General features: G+C 39.3%; 1 protein-coding gene across 1 annotated transcript in view; it reads right to left on the bottom strand.

Annotated features, from left to right (window-relative positions):
• Positions 1–19,712, bottom strand: part of LOC142469129 (S phase cyclin A-associated protein in the endoplasmic reticulum-like) — a gene marked incomplete at its 5' end in the record, with an annotated part of 222,445 nt that overhangs the window by 12,266 nt on the left and 190,467 nt on the right. Inside the window, one exon of the mRNA XM_075576061.1 lies at positions 10,233–10,424. Within this exon, the coding sequence (XP_075432176.1) occupies positions 10,233–10,424 (192 nt within the window). The remainder of the gene's footprint in view (positions 1–10,232; positions 10,425–19,712) is intronic.

The following is a 19,712-nucleotide window of genomic DNA, read 5'->3' as shown; positions in this document are numbered from 1 at the left end:
GACTGGAGGGATATTCGCATTACCAGCCTATCATCCCAAAGTCTCAGGAGGTACCTTAAGCAGGTGGCCGTCCATGTCAGTCTCGGGCAGGTTCCTGGGTCCTCTGTGTCCAGGGAATAAAGGTCACTGGGTGTCTGCGTGTCTTGATCTCAGCACAGCCGTTGTGCTCAAGACAGTGTCTGTGTGCAGGCTTCTCTGTTCTCCTTCTGTCAGCCCAAATGTGAACTCAGGAAATCTCTCTCCTGTGTCTCACAAGAGGCTTTTTACAGAGCTCTCATTAGTTCAGTTGGAGACTAGTTAATTGAGTGGCTGCAATTAACTATCTCTCTGCTGGATTCTCAGAGCACTGAGGCTGCTTTATTTAAACATGGATAAGTCCCTGTTACAATAGGCATGTGAACTTTGCCCATATATCAAACAGTGTTCCCAATGATAAAAAAATACATGTATTTAAAAAGCTTAATGCTCTGTCTTGCAGTTTGTAATTATATAAGGCCGTTTGTAACCTTGTGTGTTTGGCCAGATACAGCTCATAAGCCATGGAAGAAAGAGCTAAAAAAGTCAGGTTAATTATGTTCAGAGGATTTAATCATATGTTAAATACAGGAAGATAAGTTCATATTCAGAACTTAATCAGCTGCGTGTCAACAGCGACAAAAAATATTTGGCCAGGAGATTAAATACCACTTTTCATACGGTTTGTATCTTACTCAATAACACACAGAGATGATATAACATGCGGAGCAGTATAATAACATGAAGAGAGATATAACAACACCCAGAGAGATATAATAACACACAGAGCACATACTCACAGTGACTGACACTGACACACACACACACATGTTATTATATCACAGAATATAAGACATTGCGATCGCACATACTCACAGTGACTGACACACACACACACACACACACACACACACACACACACACACACACACACACACACGTTATTATATCACAGAATATAAGACATTGCGATCGCACATACTCACAGTGACTGACACACGCACACACGTTAATCACATAACATAATATAAGACATTGCGATTGCACATACTCACAGTGACTGACACACACACACGTTATTATATCACAGAATATAAGACATTGCGATCGCACATACTCACAGTGACTGACACACACACACACACACACGTTATTATATCACAGAATATAAGACATTGCGATCGCATACTCACAGTGACTGACACACACACGTTAATCACATAACATAATATAAGACATTGCGATTGCACATACTCACAGTGACTGACACACACACACGTTATTATATCACAGAATATAAGACATTGCGATCGCACATACTCACAGTGACTGACAAACACACACACACACACGTTATTATATCACAAAATATAAGACATTGCGATCGCACATACTCACAGTGACTGACACACACACGTTATTATATCACAGAATATAAGACATTGCGATCGCACATACTCACAGTGACTGACAAACACACACACACACACGTTATTATATCACAGAATATAAGACATTGCGATCGCACATACTCACAGTGACTGACACACACACGTTATTATATCACAGAATATAAGACATTGCGATCGCACATACTCACAGTGACTGACACACACACACACACACACACACACACACACACACACGTTATTATATCACAGAATATAAGACATTGCGATCGCACATACTCACAGTGACTGACACACACACACACGTTAATCACATAACATAATATAAGACATTGCGATTGCACATACTCACAGTGACTGACACACACACACACGTTATTATATCACAGAATATAAGACATTGCGATCGCACATACTCACAGTGACTGACACACACACACACACGTTATTATATCACAGAATATAAGACATTGCGATCGCATACTCACAGTGACTGACACACACACGTTATTATATCACAGAATATAAGACATTGCGATCGCATACTCACAGTGACTGACACACACACGTTAATCACATAACATAATATAAGACATTGCGATTGCACATACTCACAGTGACTGACACACACACACGTTATTATATCACAGAATATAAGACATTGCGATCGCACATACTCACAGTGACTGACAAACACACACACACACGTTATTATATCACAGAATATAAGACATTGCGATCGCACATACTCACAGTGACTAACACACACAAACACACACGTTATTATATCACAGAATATAAGACATTGCGATCGCACATACTCACAGTGACTAACACACACACACACACACGTTATTATATCACAGAATATAAGACATTGCGATCGCACATACTCACAGTGACTGACACACACACACACACACGTTATTATATCACAGAATATAAGACATTACGATCGCACATACTCACAGTGACTGACACACACACACACACACACACGTTATTATATTACAGAATATAAGACATTGCGATCGCACATACTCACAGTGACTGACACACACACACACACACACACACACACACACACACACACACACACACACACACACACACACACACACACACGTTATTATATCACAGAATATAAGACATTGCGATCGCACATACTCACAGTGACTGACACACACACACACACACACACACACACACACACACACACACACGTTATTATATTACAGAATATAAGACATTGCGATCGCACATACTCAAAGTGACTGACAAACACACGTTATTATATCACAGAATATAAAACATTGCAGTGCGATCGCACATACTCACAGTGACTGACAAACACACGTTATTATATCACAGAATATAAAACATTTCAGTGCGATCGCACATACTCACAGTGACACACACACATGTTATTATATCACAGAATATAAGACATTGCGATCGCACATACTCACAGTGACTGACACACACACATGTTATTATATCACAGAATATAAGACATTGCGATTGCACATACTCACAGTGACTGACACACACACGTTATTATATCACAGAATATAAGACATTACGATCGCACATACTCACAGTGACTGACAAACACACACACACACACGTTATTATATCACAAAATATAAGACATTGCGATCGCACATACTCACAGTGACTGACACACACACGTTATTATATCACAGAATATAAGACATTGCGATCGCACATACTCACAGTGACTGACACACACACGTTATTATATCACAGAATATAAGACATTGCGATCGCACATACTCACAGTGACTGACACACACACACACACACACACGTTATTATATCACAGAATATAAGACATTGCGATCGCACATACTCACAGTGACTGACACACACACACACGTTAATCACATAACATAATATAAGACATTGCGATTGCACATACTCACAGTGACTGACACACACACACACGTTATTATATCACAGAATATAAGACATTGCGATCGCACATACTCACAGTGACTGACACACACACACACACACACACGTTATTATATCACAGAATATAAGACATTGCGATCGCATACTCACAGTGACTGACACACACACGTTATTATATCACAGAATATAAGACATTGCGATCGCATACTCACAGTGACTGACACACACACACACACACGTTATTATATCACAGAATATAAGACATTACGATCGCACATACTCACAGTGACTGACACACACACACACACGTTATTATATCACAGAATATAAGACATTGCGATCGCACATACTCACAGTGACTGACACACACACACACACACACACACACGTTATTATATTACAGAATATAAGACATTGCGATCACACATACTCAAAGTGACTGACAAACACACGTTATTATATCACAGAATATAAAACATTTCAGTGCGATCGCACATACTCACAGTGACACACACACATGTTATTATATCACAGAATATAAGACATTGCGATCGCACATACTCACAGTGACTGACACACACACATGTTATTATATCACAGAATATAAGACATTGCGATTGCACATACTCACAGTGACTGACACACACACACACGTTATTATATCACAGAATATAAGACATTACGATCGCACATACTCACAGTGACTGACAAACACACACACACACACGTTATTATATCACAAAATATAAGACATTGCGATCGCACATACTCACAGTGACTGACACACACACACGTTATTATATCACAGAATATAAGACATTGCGATCGCACATACTCACAGTGACTGACACACACACGTTATTATATCACAGAATATAAGACATTGCGATCGCACATACTCACAGTGACTGACACACACACACACACACACACACACACACACGTTATTATATCACAGAATATAAGACATTGCGATCGCACATACTCACAGTGACTGACACACACACACACGTTAATCACATAACATAATATAAGACATTGCGATTGCACATACTCACAGTGACTGACACACACACACGTTATTATATCACAGAATATAAGACATTGCGATCGCACATACTCACAGTGACTGACACACACACACACACACACACACACACACACACGTTATTATATCACAGAATATAAGACATTGCGATCGCATACTCACAGTGACTGACACACACACGTTATTATATCACAGAATATAAGACATTGCGATCGCATACTCACAGTGACTGACACACACACACACGTTAATCACATAACATAATATAAGACATTGCGATTGCACATACTCACAGTGACTGACACACACACACACACGTTATTATATCACAGAATATAAGACATTGCGATCGCACATACTCACAGTGACTGACAAACACACACACACACGTTATTATATCACAGAATATAAGACATTGCGATCGCACATACTCACAGTGACTAACACACACAAACACACACGTTATTATATCACAGAATATAAGACATTGCGATCGCACATACTCACAGTGACTAACACACACACACACACGTTATTATATCACAGAATATAAGACATTACGATCGCACATACTCACAGTGACTGACACACACACACACACACACACACACACACACACACACACACACGTTATTATATCACAGAATATAAGACATTGCGATCGCACATACTCACAGTGACTGACACACACACACACACGTTATTATATCACAGAATATAAGACATTGCGATCGCACATACAGTGACTGACACACACACACACACACACACACACGTTATTATATTACAGAATATAAGACATTGCGATCGCACATACTCAAAGTGACTGACAAACACACGTTATTATATCACAGAATATAAAACATTGCAGTGCGATCGCACATACTCACAGTGACTGACAAACACACGTTATTATATCACAGAATATAAAACATTGCAGTGCAATCGCACATACTCACAGTGACACACACACATGTTATTATATCACAGAATATAAGACATTGCGATCGCACATACTCACAGTGACTGACACACACACATGTTATTATATCACAGAATATAAGACATTACGATCGCACATACTCACAGTGACTGACACACACACATGTTATTATATCACAGAATATAAGACATTGCGATCGCGCATACTCACAGTGACTGACACACACACACACATTATTATATCACAGAATATAAGACATTGCGATTGCACATACTCACAGTGACTGACACACACACACACGTTATTATATCACCGAATATAAGACATTGCGATTGCACATACTCACAGTGACTGACACACACACACACGTTATTATATCACAGAATATAAGACATTGCAGTGCGATCGCACATACTCACAGTGACTGACACACATACACACACATGTTATTATATCACAGAATATAAGACATTGCAGTGCGATCGCATACTCACAGTGACTGACACACACACACACGTTATTATATCACAGAATATAAGACATTGCAGTGCGATCGCACATACTCACAGTGACTGACACACACACACACACGTTATTATATCACAGAATATAAGACATTGCAGTGCGATCGCACATACTCACAGTGACTGACACACACACACACACACGTTATTATATCACAGAATACAGTATGACATTGCAGTGCGATCTCACATACTCACAGTGACTGACACACGTTATTATATCACAGACTATAAGACATTGCAGTGCGATCACACATACTCACAGTGACTGACACACGTTATTATATCACAGAATATAAGACATTGCAGTGCGATCACACATACTCACAGTGACTGACACACGTTATTATATCACAGAATATAAGACATTGCAGTGCGATCACACATACTCACAGTGACTGAAACGTTATTATATCACAGAATATAAGACATTGCAGTGTGATCGCACATACTCACAGTGACTGACACACACACACGTTATTATATCACAGAATATAAGACATTGCAGTGCGATCGCACATACTCACAGTGACTGACACACACACACGTTATTATATCACAGAATACAAGACATTGCAGTGCGATCGCACATACTCACAGTGACTGACACACACACACACACACACACACGTTATTATATCACAGAATATAAGACATTGCGATCGCACATACTCACAGTGACTGACACACACACACATGTTATTATATCACAGAATATAAGACATTGCAGTGCGATCGCACATACTCACAGTGACTGACACACACACACACGTTATTATATCACAGAATATGACATTGCAGTGCGATCGCACATACTCACAGTGACTGACACACGTTATTATATCACAGAATATAAGACATTGCAGTGCGATCACACATACTCACAGTGACTGACACGTTATTATATCACAGAATATAAGACATTGCAGTGCGATCACACATACTCACAGTGACTGACACGTTATTATATCACAGAATATAAGACATTGCAGTGTGATCGCACATACTCACAGTGACTAACACACACACACGTTATTATATCACAGAATATAAGACATTGCAGTGTGATCGCACATACTCACAGTGACTGACACACACACACGTTATTATATCACAGAATATAAGACATTGCAGTGCGATCGCATACTCACAGTGACTGACACACACACACACGTTATTATATCACAGAATATAAGACATTGCAGTGCGATCGCACATACTCACAGTGACTGACACACACACACACACACGTTATTATATCACAGAATATAAGACATTGCGATCGCACATACTCACAGTGACTGACACACACACACACACGTTATTATATCACAGAATATAAGACATTGCAGTGCGATCGCACATACTCACAGTGACTGACACACACACACACACACACACACACGTTATTATATCACAGAATACAGTATGACATTGCAGTGCGATCGCACATACTCACAGTGACTGACACACGTTATTATATCACAGAATATAAGACATTGCAGTGCGATCACACATACTCACAGTGACTGACACACGTTATTATATCACAGAATATAAGACATTGCAGTGCGATCACACATACTCACAGTGACTGACACGTTATTATATCACAGAATATAAGACATTGCAGTGTGATCGCACATACTCACAGTGACTGACACACACACACGTTATTATATCACAGAATATAAGACATTGCAGTGCGATCGCACATACAGTGACTGACACACACACACGTTATTATATCACAGAATACAAGACATTGCAGTGCGATCGCACATACTCACAGTGACTGACACACACACATGTTATTATATCACAGAATATAAGACATTGCAGTGCGATCGCACATACTCACAGTGACTGACACACACACGTTATTATATCACAGAATATAAGACATTGCAGTGCGATCGCACATACTCACAGTGACTGACACACACACACACACACACACACACACACACACACACACACGTTATTATATCACAGAATATAAGACATTGCGATCGCACATACTCACAGTGACTGACACACACACACATGTTATTATATCACAGAATATAAGACATTGCAGTGCGATCGCACATACTCACAGTGACTGACACACACACACACGTTATTATATCACAGAATATGACATTGCAGTGCGATCGCACATACTCACAGTGACTGACACACACACACACACACGTTATTATATCACAGAATATAAGACATTGCAGTGCGATCGCACATACTCATAGTGACTGACACACACACACACACGTTATTATATCACAGAATATAAGACATTGCGATCGCACATACTCACAGTGACTGACACACACACACATGTTATTATATCACAGAATATGACATTGCAGTGCGATCACACATACTCACAGTGACTGACACACGTTATTATATCACAGAATATAAGACATTGCAGTGCGATCACACATACTCACAGTGACTGACACGTTATTATATCACAGACTAAGACATTGCAGTGTGATCGCACATACTCACAGTGACTAACACACACACACACGTTATTATATCACAGAATATAAGACATTGCAGTGTGATCGCACATACTCACAGTGACTGACACACACACACGTTATTATATCACAGAATATAAGACATTGCAGTGTGATCGCACATACTCACAGTGACTGACACGTTATTATATCACAGACTATAAGACATTGCAGTGTGATCGCACATACTCACAGTGACCAACACACACACACGTTATTATATCACAGAATATAAGACATTGCAGTGTGATCGCACATACTCACAGTGACTGACACACACACACACACGTTATTATATCACAGAATATAAGACATTGCAGTGCGATCACACATACTCACAGTGACTGACACGTTATTATATCACAGAATATAAGACATTGCAGTGTGATCGCACATACTCACAGTGACTGACACGTTATTATATCACAGAATATAAGACATTGCAGTGTGATCGCACATACTCACAGTGACCAACACACACACACGTTATTATATCACAGAATATAAGACATTGCAGTGTGATCGCACATACTCACAGTGACTGACACACACACACGTTATTATATCACAGAATATAAGACATTGCAGTGTGATCGCACATACTCACAGTGACTGACACACACACACACACGTTATTATATCACAGAATATAAGACATTGTAGTGCGATCGCACATACTCACAGTGACTGACACACACACACGTTATTATATCACAGAATATAAGACATTGTAGTGCGATCGCACATACTCACAGTGACTGACACACACACACGTTATTATATCACAGAATATAAGACATTGCAGTGTGATCGCACATACTCACAGTGACTGACACACACACACACACGTTATTATATCACAGAATATAAGACATTGCAGTGTGATCGCACATACTCACAGTGACTGACACACACACACACACGTTATTATATCACAGAATATAAGACATTGCAGTGCGATCGCACATACTCACAGTGACTGACACACACACACGTTATTATATCACAGAATATAAGACATTGCAGTGTGATCGCACATACTCACAGTGACTGACACACACACACACACGTTATTATATCACAGAATATAAGACATTGCAGTGTGATCGCACATACTCACAGTGACTGACACACACACACGTTATTATATCACAGAATATAAGACATTGCAGTGTGATCGCACATACTCACAGTGACTGACACACACACACGTTATTATATCACAGAATATAAGACATTGCAGTGCGATCGCACATACTCACAGTGACTGACACACACACACACACGTTATTATATCACAGAATATAAGACATTGCAGTGCGATCGCACATACTCACAGTGACTGACACACACACACACACGTTATTATATCACAGAATATAAGACATTGCAGTGCGATCGCACATACTCACAGTGACTGACACACACACACACGTTATTATATCACAGAATATAAGACATTGCAGTGCGATCGCACATACTCACAGTGACTGACACACACACACACGTTATTATATCACAGAATATAAGACATTGCAGTGCGATCGCACATACTCACAGTGACTGACACACACACACACATGTTATTATATCACAGAATATAAGACATTGCAGTGCGATCGCACATACTCACAGTGACTGACACACACACACACACGTTATTATATCACAGAATATAAGACATTGCAGTGCGATCGCACATACTCACAGTGACTGACACACACACACACACGTTATTATATCACAGAATATAAGACATTGTAGTGCGATCGCACATACTCACAGTGACTGACACACACACAGCTGCAGCAGCTCACCGCTCCGTACCTGAATGAACGAGACGAGGAGCAGACAGCTCACCTCCTGCTCCAGAATCAGCCTGTTCTGGGGGTTGTTGTAGCAGGCGGCGACCAGCGTGGGAAACAGGACCCTGACCAGGGCGGGCTCGCTGAAGTACTGGAAGGGGAGCTGGCAGAGTTTCTGCAGGACGGTTGGGTGACGGCCAGACTGGACGATGACCTGCAAAAGCACCCGACATTCGTGGTCAGCAAAGCGCGAGCACGCTGTTTAACCCCCCGCTGCCTGGGACACAGCGCAATGCCGGGAATGGGATAAACACTCAGGGCAAAAATGGAAATAACATTCCCCTCCCCCTCCCCTGAAACAAAGATAGAAATGTGTGGAGTGTTACACGGAAAGCCCCCCGTGCAAGCGTCTCTGCCCTCACTCCTCATCACTTTCTGAGAAGAGCGCGAGGCGTCGTTTCATTGCGTACGTGGCTTCTACACTGTAAAACAGGGGGGCTCATCTCCAGTCCTCGAGACCCCCTCAACAGGTCAGGTTTAAGGATATCCCTGCATCAGCACAGGTGGCTCAGTCACGGATTGAGCCACCTGTGCTGAAGCAGGTTTTTAAACTGTTCCTCAAATACTTGTCTTCAACGTTGGTCCCTATGTACTAAGATCATATTAGGTTTTTTTTTTGATGTGTCACAATTGTGATGCTAAAAAGTAGTACAAACGTCACAAAATGTGTGTAATGTGTATAAAGGTTATTATGTGACTTATACACAAAGACACACAGTTTGTCGTCTGAAATGACTGATACAATTGAAATGAAAATGGAAAGTATATATTTTATTTAGAACTAGTGTTACTTAATAAAATACTAGAAGATGGGCAACGCAAAGCACAGCGGATTTGTCAATAACCTAATTTATTTTAAGGCAGAAACATCATATGATGTGATGTTTCTGTCTTAAAATAAATTAGACTATTGACAAATCCGCTGAGCTTTGCGTTACCCAACTTCATGCTGGAGTTTCTGCAGCTCCCACTCACTCTATTACTGTCATCTCAAACACACTCACACTCACTCGCAGGAGCACCGCTAACTCTATTACTGCCATTTACCAATTTTGTTTGGTGTGTAGCATCTACCTTATACATCATTATTGTGATATTATTTAGACAAGCCATACTGGGAATACCCTACGTAACGGAATCTGTGCTGTGTATTGGGATACATGTCTGGTTCATACATCGTAACTTCCTCCTGCGACAGCCACAGAAACAGGCTTTTTAGGGGTTACCCCAAAATATTTCACCACATCCATTTTGGACGCGTAAAGCGCACATTGTCAGAATAATGTTAGAATATAGACGCGGACACAAGGGCAAATATATTTTCACATTAACATGCGGCAATTTTACCCTAAAAATGCCATTTATGATGCTTAGTACACAGGTCTCTCTTTGTATAAGAGCCAACAAGGTATCGCAGTCTGCACATTAAGGCATGTTATTGGCCACTCGAGGAACATAAAGGGACTTTTCTAAACATACACACGTGTATTGCCCACGCTCTGTCTATATATCTATATATATCCGTAAGCAATTTATACTTAATTCATCTAACTAAACTAAAATGCATCTCAGTTATCACTGGAATAATAGGTAGATAAATAGCTATTTATGTCTATCTAGATACCATATATATAAAATTCTTTGGGCTGGAGTTAGACTGGAGGTTTCAATGTATTTTCCTACCTAGCCGATGCAATAGAAATGTGTAGGCATTGCATGTACGCTTCCCCCCACACACACTCACATCCAGCCTGCACACAAACTCACATCCAGCCTGCACACACACTCACATCCAGCCTGCACACACACTCACATCCAGCCTGCACACACACTCACACCCAGCCTGCACACAAACTCACATCCAGCCTGCACACACACTCACATCCAGTCTGCACACAAACTCACATCCAGCCTGCACACACACTCTCATCCAGCCTGCACACACACTCACATCCAGCCTGCACACACACTCACATCCAGCCTGCACACACACTCACACCCAGCCTGCACACAAACTCACATCCAGCCTGCACACACACTCACATCCAGCCTGCACACACACTCACATCCAGCCTGCACACACACTCACACCCAGCCTGCACACACACTCACATCCAGCCTGCACACACACTCACACCCAGCCTGCACACAAACTCACATCCAGCCTGCACACACACTCACACCCAGCCTGCACACAAACTCACATCCAGCCTGCACACACACTCACATCCAGCCTGCACACACACTCACACCCAGCCTGCACACACACTCACATCCAGCCTGCACACACACTCACATCCAGCCTGCACACAAACTCACATCCAGCCTGCACACACACTCACATCCAGCCTGCACACACACTCACATCCAGCCTGCACACACACTCACATCCAGCCTGCACACACACTCACACCCAGCCTGCACACACACTCACATCCAGCCTGCACACAAACTCACGGCAACACCGGCGCTTCACAACGACCCCACGGCGGCCGCCACAAACCCCTCATTTAACCTGTTCTCTGCCAGAGATGAGCTGCCGGCTGATTGTAATACCGAGTGGTACAGACACAATCCCGTGTGTTCTATGGGGTGTCATATTTGTCATTGTTTTGCTATGTTTGGTGTATTAGTTTAAAACGAAAAGATGAAAGGCGCCTGACCCTAGAAACTTCTAATAACGTGTTTGCAAATCCTAAATGTGCTATTACTGCCGGACACATTGGAAATCCTGATTTCACATAACAGTCTCAAAAACAATAATATCCGATTTAGCATTGGCGTATTTGAACCTTAAGCAAAAAAAAGACATGTATTGTATCGTATGTCTTTATGTATATGGCCCCAAAAGTGTACTCAGCGCTTCACAATGAATACAGTACAGAGAATTATAATTATACAATAAGTGCAGCAAAATCAGACAATAGGAAAGGAAATCCCTGCCCCGAAGAGCTTACAATCATGTATATATAAAGTGCAATAAATAATGCACCTGCAAATATAAGTGCCAGCTCTCCCACTCCGTGCCAGCCCCACACGTAATGATTTCATTATTATTATTACTACGTGTACAGTATATGACATTTCTTGTTTCTCTCCAACAAGAAAAAGGAGCCTTTTCTTCACAAAAATAGTCTTGCTTTTTAGCAATTAAAATTGCTAGTTTTTATTGACATAAAGGACCTGGTGTGGATTTATTATTGTTCAATATGACTACTATGTAATTATAGATACATGATTATATGTTCTGGCTGTCTTATCATTATTTCAAAGTTCTTTTTTTGTTCCTTTAAGGAGAATGATTAATGTTCGGGTAATTGTCCTGCGGTATGCACAGTAACACGCAGTGTATGGGAGCGTACACATGTAAGGACCTTTATTTGGGGAGGTTGCTGTGATAAAGAGGATATTGTGACAGTACTTGAGTGATCGCTGGTGCAGTAACAGGACAGACACATGATTGGGAGTAGCTGTTACAATAGAATATGCTGCCTCTCATTCTGGGCCGGGTAGGATGCAGCGATCACAAAAACATGAGTTTTGACATAAATATTTGTACAAGAAACAAAAATGCTGGAGGTTTCACAATCAATAGTGAGTTGGAGAGAACTCTGTGTGATATATCGCTATGCTTTTTATTATATATCGCTGTGCGTGTTATTACACTGCTCTGCATGTTATTATCTACCTGTGCGTGTTATTACACAGCTCTGCATGTTATTATATGGATGTGCGTGTTATTATATCACTGTGTGTGTGTGTTATTACACTGTTCTGCATGTTATTATATCTGTCTACGTGTTATTATATCTCTCTGTGTTATTATATCGCTCTGCGCGTTATTATATCGCTCTGCGCGTTATTATATCTGCATGTTATTATATCGCTCTGTGTGTTATTATATCTCTGCGCGTGTTATTATATCTCTCCGTGTGTTATTATATCTCTGTGTGTTATTATATCTCTGTGTGTTATTATATCTCTCTGCGTGTTATTCTATCTCTCTGCGTGTTATTATATCACTCTGCATATTAATATACTGCTCTGTGTGTTATATCGCTCTGCATATTAATATACTGCTCTACATGTTATTATATCACTCTGCATATTAACATACTGCTCTGCGTGTTATTATATCACTCTGCATATTAATATACTGCTCTGTGTTATTACATCTCTCTGCATATTAATATACTGCTCTGTGTGTTATTATATCACTCTGCATATTAATACAGTATACTGCTCTGTGTGTTATTATATCACTCTGCATATTAATATACTGCTCTGTGTTATTACATCTCTCTGCATATTAATATACTGCTCTGTGTGTTATTATATCACTCTGCATATTAATACAGTATACTGCTCTGTGTGTTATTATATCACTCTGCATATTAATACTGTATACTGCTCTGTTATTACATTTCTCTGCATATTAATATACTGCTCTGTGTGTTATTACATCTCTCTGCATATTAATATACTGCTCTGTGTGTTATTATATCACTCTGCATATTAATACAGTATACTGCTCTGTGTGTTATTATATCACTCTGCATATTAATATACTGCTCTGTGTTATTACATCTCTCTGCATATTAATATACTGCTCTGTGTGTTATTATATCACTCTGCATATTAATACAGTATACTGCTCTGTGTGTTATTATATCACTCTGCATATTAATATACTGCTCTGTGTTATTACATCTCTCTGCATATTAATATACTGCTCTGTGTGTTATTATATCACTCTGCATATTAATACAGTATACTGCTCTGTGTGTTATTATATCACTCTGCATATTAATATACTGCTCTGTGTTATTACATCTCTCTTCATATTAATATACTGCTCTGTGTGTTATTATATCACTCTGCATATTAATATACTGCTCTGCGTGTTAATATATCACTCTGCATATGAATATACTGCTCTGTGTGTTATTATATCACTCTGCATATTAATATACTGCTCTGTGTGTTATTATATCACTCTGCATATTAATATACTGCTCTGAATGTTATTATATCACTCTGCATATGAATATACTGCTCTGTGTGTTATTATATCACTCTGCATATTAATATACTGCTCTGCGTGTTATTATATCACTCTGCATATGAATATACTGCTCTGTGTGTTATTATATCACTCTGCATATTAATATACTGCTCTGTGTATTATTATATCACTCTGCATATTAATATACTGCTCTGCGTGATATTACATTGCTCTGCATATTAATATAATGCTCTGCGTGTTATATAGCTCTGCATATTAATATACTGCTCTGTGTGATATTACATCGCTCAGCATATTAATATAATGCCCTGCGTGTTATTACATCGCTCTGCATGTTAATATAATGCCCTGCGTGATATTACATCGCTCTGCATATTAATATAATGCCCTGCGTGATATTACATCGCTCTGCATATTAATATACTGCTCTGCGTGTTATTACATCGCTCTGCATATTAATATAATGCTCTGTGTGTTATTATATCACTCTGCATATTAATATACTGCTCTGCGTGATATTACATCGCTCTGCATATTAATATAATGCCCTGCGTGATATTACATCGCTCTGCATATTAATATACTGCTCTGCGTGTTATTACATCGCTCTGCATATTAATATAATGCCCTGCGTGTTATTATATCACTCTGCATATTAATATACTGCTCTGCGTGTTATTACATCGCTCTGCATATTAATATAATGCCCTGCGTGTTATTATATCGCTCTGCATATTAATATAATGCTCTGCGTGTTATTATATCACTCTGCATATTAATATACTGCTCTGCGTGTTATTATATCACTCTGCATATTAATATACTGCTCTGTGTGTTATTCTATCACTCTGCATATTAATATACTGCTCTGCGTGTTATTATATCACTCTGCATATGAATATACTGCTCTGTGTGTTATTATATCACTCTGCATATTAATATACTGCTCTGCGTGTTATTATATCACTCTGCATATGAATATACTGCTCTGTGTGTTATATTATCCCTCTGCATATTAATATACTGCTCTGCGTGTTATTATATCACTCTGCATATTAATATACTGCTCTGCGTGTTATTATATCACTCTGCATATTAATATACTGCTCTGTGTGTTATTCTATCACTCTGCATATTAATATACTGCTCTGCGTGTTATTATATCACTCTGCATATGAATATACTGCTCTGTGTGTTATTATATCACTCTGCATATTAATATACTGCTCTGTGTGTTATTATATCACTCTGCATATTAATATAATGCCCTGCGTGTTATTACATCGCTCTGCATATTAATATACTGCTCTGTGTGTTATTATATCGCTCAACATATTAATATAATGCCCTGCCTGTTATTACATCGCTCTGCATATTAATATACTGCTCTGCGTGTTATTACATCGCTCTGCATATTAATATACTGCTCTGCGTGTTATTACATCGCTCTGCATATTAATATAATGCCCTGCGTGTTATTACATCGCTCTGCATATGAATATACTGCTCTGTGTGTTATTATATCACTCTGCATATTAATATAATGCTCTGCGTGTTATTATATCACTCTGCATATGAATATACTGCTCTGTGTGTTATTATATCACTCTGCATATTAATATACTGCTCTGCGTGTTATTATATCACTCTGCATATTAATATACTGCTCTGTGTGTTATTATATCACTCTGCATATTAATATACTGCTCTGTGTATTATTATATCACTCTGCATATGAATATACTGCTCTGCGTGTTATTATATCACTCTGCATATTAATATACTGCTCTGTGTGTTATTCTATCACTCTGCATATTAATATACTGCTCTGCGTGTTATTATATCACTCTGCATATGAATATACTGCTCTGTGTGTTATTATATCACTCTGCATATTAATATACTGCTCTGCGTGTTATTATATCACTCTGCATATGAATATACTGCTCTGTGTGTTATTATATCACTCTGCATATTAATATACTGCTCTGCGTGTTATTATATCACTCTGCATATGAATATACTGCTCTGTGTGTTATTATATCACTCTGCATATTAATATACTGCTCTGTGTATTATTATATCACTCTGCATATTAATATACTGCTCTGCGTGATATTACATCGCTCTGCATATTAATATAATGCCCTGCGTGTTATTACATCGCTCTGCATATTAATATACTGCTCTGCGTGTTATATAGCTCTGCATATTAATATACTGCTCTGCGTGATATTACATCGCTCAGCATATTAATATAATGCCCTGCGTGTTATTACATTGCTCTGCTTATTAATATACTGCTCTGCGTGTTATATAGCTCTGCATATTAATATACTGCTCTGCGTGATATTACATCATTCTGCATATTAATATACTGCTCTGCGTGATATTACATCGCTCTGCATTTTAATATAATGCCCTGAGTGATATTACATCGCTCTGCATATTAATATAATGCCCTGCGTGTTATTACATCACTCTGCATATTAATATAATGCCCTGCGTGTTATTACATCGCTCTGCATATTAATATAATGCCCAGCGTGTTATTACATCACTCTGCATGCGATTATATCTTTTTGCAACGCGTGGAGGACAAGTTCTATGCATCCAAAGCTATGTCAGATCCTGAGCTTATTTTAGAAATACTGGAGGATATCACAACAAAGTGTGTGACTGCGATTTTAGGAATGAATATGAATATATGATAAATACGTGTTATTCGGAGAGCAGCGGTGAAAGCCGAGCAGATCACACCGGCTGACGGCGGCCGCCGCTGTGTATACGGCAGATTACGTTGTTTTTGTACTGAGCTCTCTACAATTTGCCGAAACATTGAAATCTTTTAACACAACTTAAAAGTCTTAACCTTAACAAAAGCACAATAGATGATGCAATGGTAAGTGCAACTTAAATACACAAACAGTCTTCCATCGGACATCTAGTCTCTTGGGATAAGGTCGCGGATTGTAAAAATAGGTCAATTTATCATCTTTGCAGAACCCATTTCGGATCATTTATCTTCGGACTGATAACAGTGAACACACTGTTTAAGGGTATACCTACCCTGTATTACTTCAATTACAATATATATATATATATATACACACACATTATTATTTAATTTTTTTACAAATGAATAAATGACATTAAATCAAATATTTAAAACATTGCTATTTTCTAACATGGGAAAGAGATTTGGGCTATTCTAAACCCATTCCGTTGAATGAAACACACAAAGAGAAGAACGGGGGGAGACACAGGCTCACCCATTACAAGGGGGAATTGTTTTTAATTGGCCAAAACTGCAACTTTAAGAGCAACAATTTACTAATATAAATAGTCATTCAGAAAACGGCACATTGCTAATTATTAGAGGCCTAATTAATACAAATAGATCCCCTCCCACCGTTGGAAAGAAGTGAAAGACGTATACAATGTGTGTGTAATATACTGTCTCACGGAAGTATGCTTCTATTGCTGAAACTCACAATATAGGAAATGTGGCTCGGAACAGTTTCATCACGGGCGGCGCTTGATAAGGAGAGATGTACATTTAAAGTCTGCCACTGTATTGCTATATTTTTGTCATTTAAGAACGTAATAGGGTTATTACAATATGTTATACTGCTTATACTACATAAGACATGTTTATTCTGATATATATATATCTGTGCGAAACAGCTTTAACAAAAGACAGGGGTGCCCAATGCTACATCCAATTGACAAAACATATAAAGTAATAAGTATAAAGTTTAAATACTTCGATAATAATAATATTTACTTGGTTATTTAGTGAGACCCTTTGGCCAAAGCATCATAAGCCTGCATATCACATCAAGATATAACCAAAATTAACTGCTTTAACACCTGGGGGAAAATACATTTACATCCAGTTCACATGACACGGCTTTTCCACCATTTATTTAAAAACAAAAATCCTACAAACAGTGTGTATTATTTTTCTTCTTCTGTAGAAATCTCCGTTGGGCATTTTTAATCCATCCCTGAGATCCCGTATATCCAGGGCTCAGTATCTCAGGAGGCGGAAGCGGTGCAGAGGGAAATGTGAACATCCCAGAGCAGGGGGGTGTCCAACTCCAGTCTTCAAGGGTCACCAACAGGGCAGTTTCTCAGGATATCCCTGCTTCAGCACAGGTGGCTCAATCAGCCACTGAGCCACTGATTGAGCCACCTGTGCTGAAGCAGGGATATCCTGAGAACCTGCCCTGCTGGTGGACCTTGAGGACCAGAGTTGCCCTGTCCCAGGGGGTGTTAACCACTTACCCGCCAGGCGGCTGTGATCCGCAGCGTGAGAGGCTTGGGCTGTAAATGTCAGGGGGGGCTTTGCGTTTGCAGCGTTAATGAAACTGTTAATCCGAAAGCCCTAACATTTCATTGCCACTTAGTCAT

This window comes from Ascaphus truei, chromosome 18, assembly GCF_040206685.1.
Source record: "Ascaphus truei isolate aAscTru1 chromosome 18, aAscTru1.hap1, whole genome shotgun sequence".
In the NCBI taxonomy this organism is placed as follows: domain Eukaryota; kingdom Metazoa; phylum Chordata; class Amphibia; order Anura; family Ascaphidae; genus Ascaphus; species Ascaphus truei.
The sequence above is the reverse complement of the archived record's forward strand: the minus strand, read 5'-3'. Positions and strand labels throughout refer to the sequence as shown.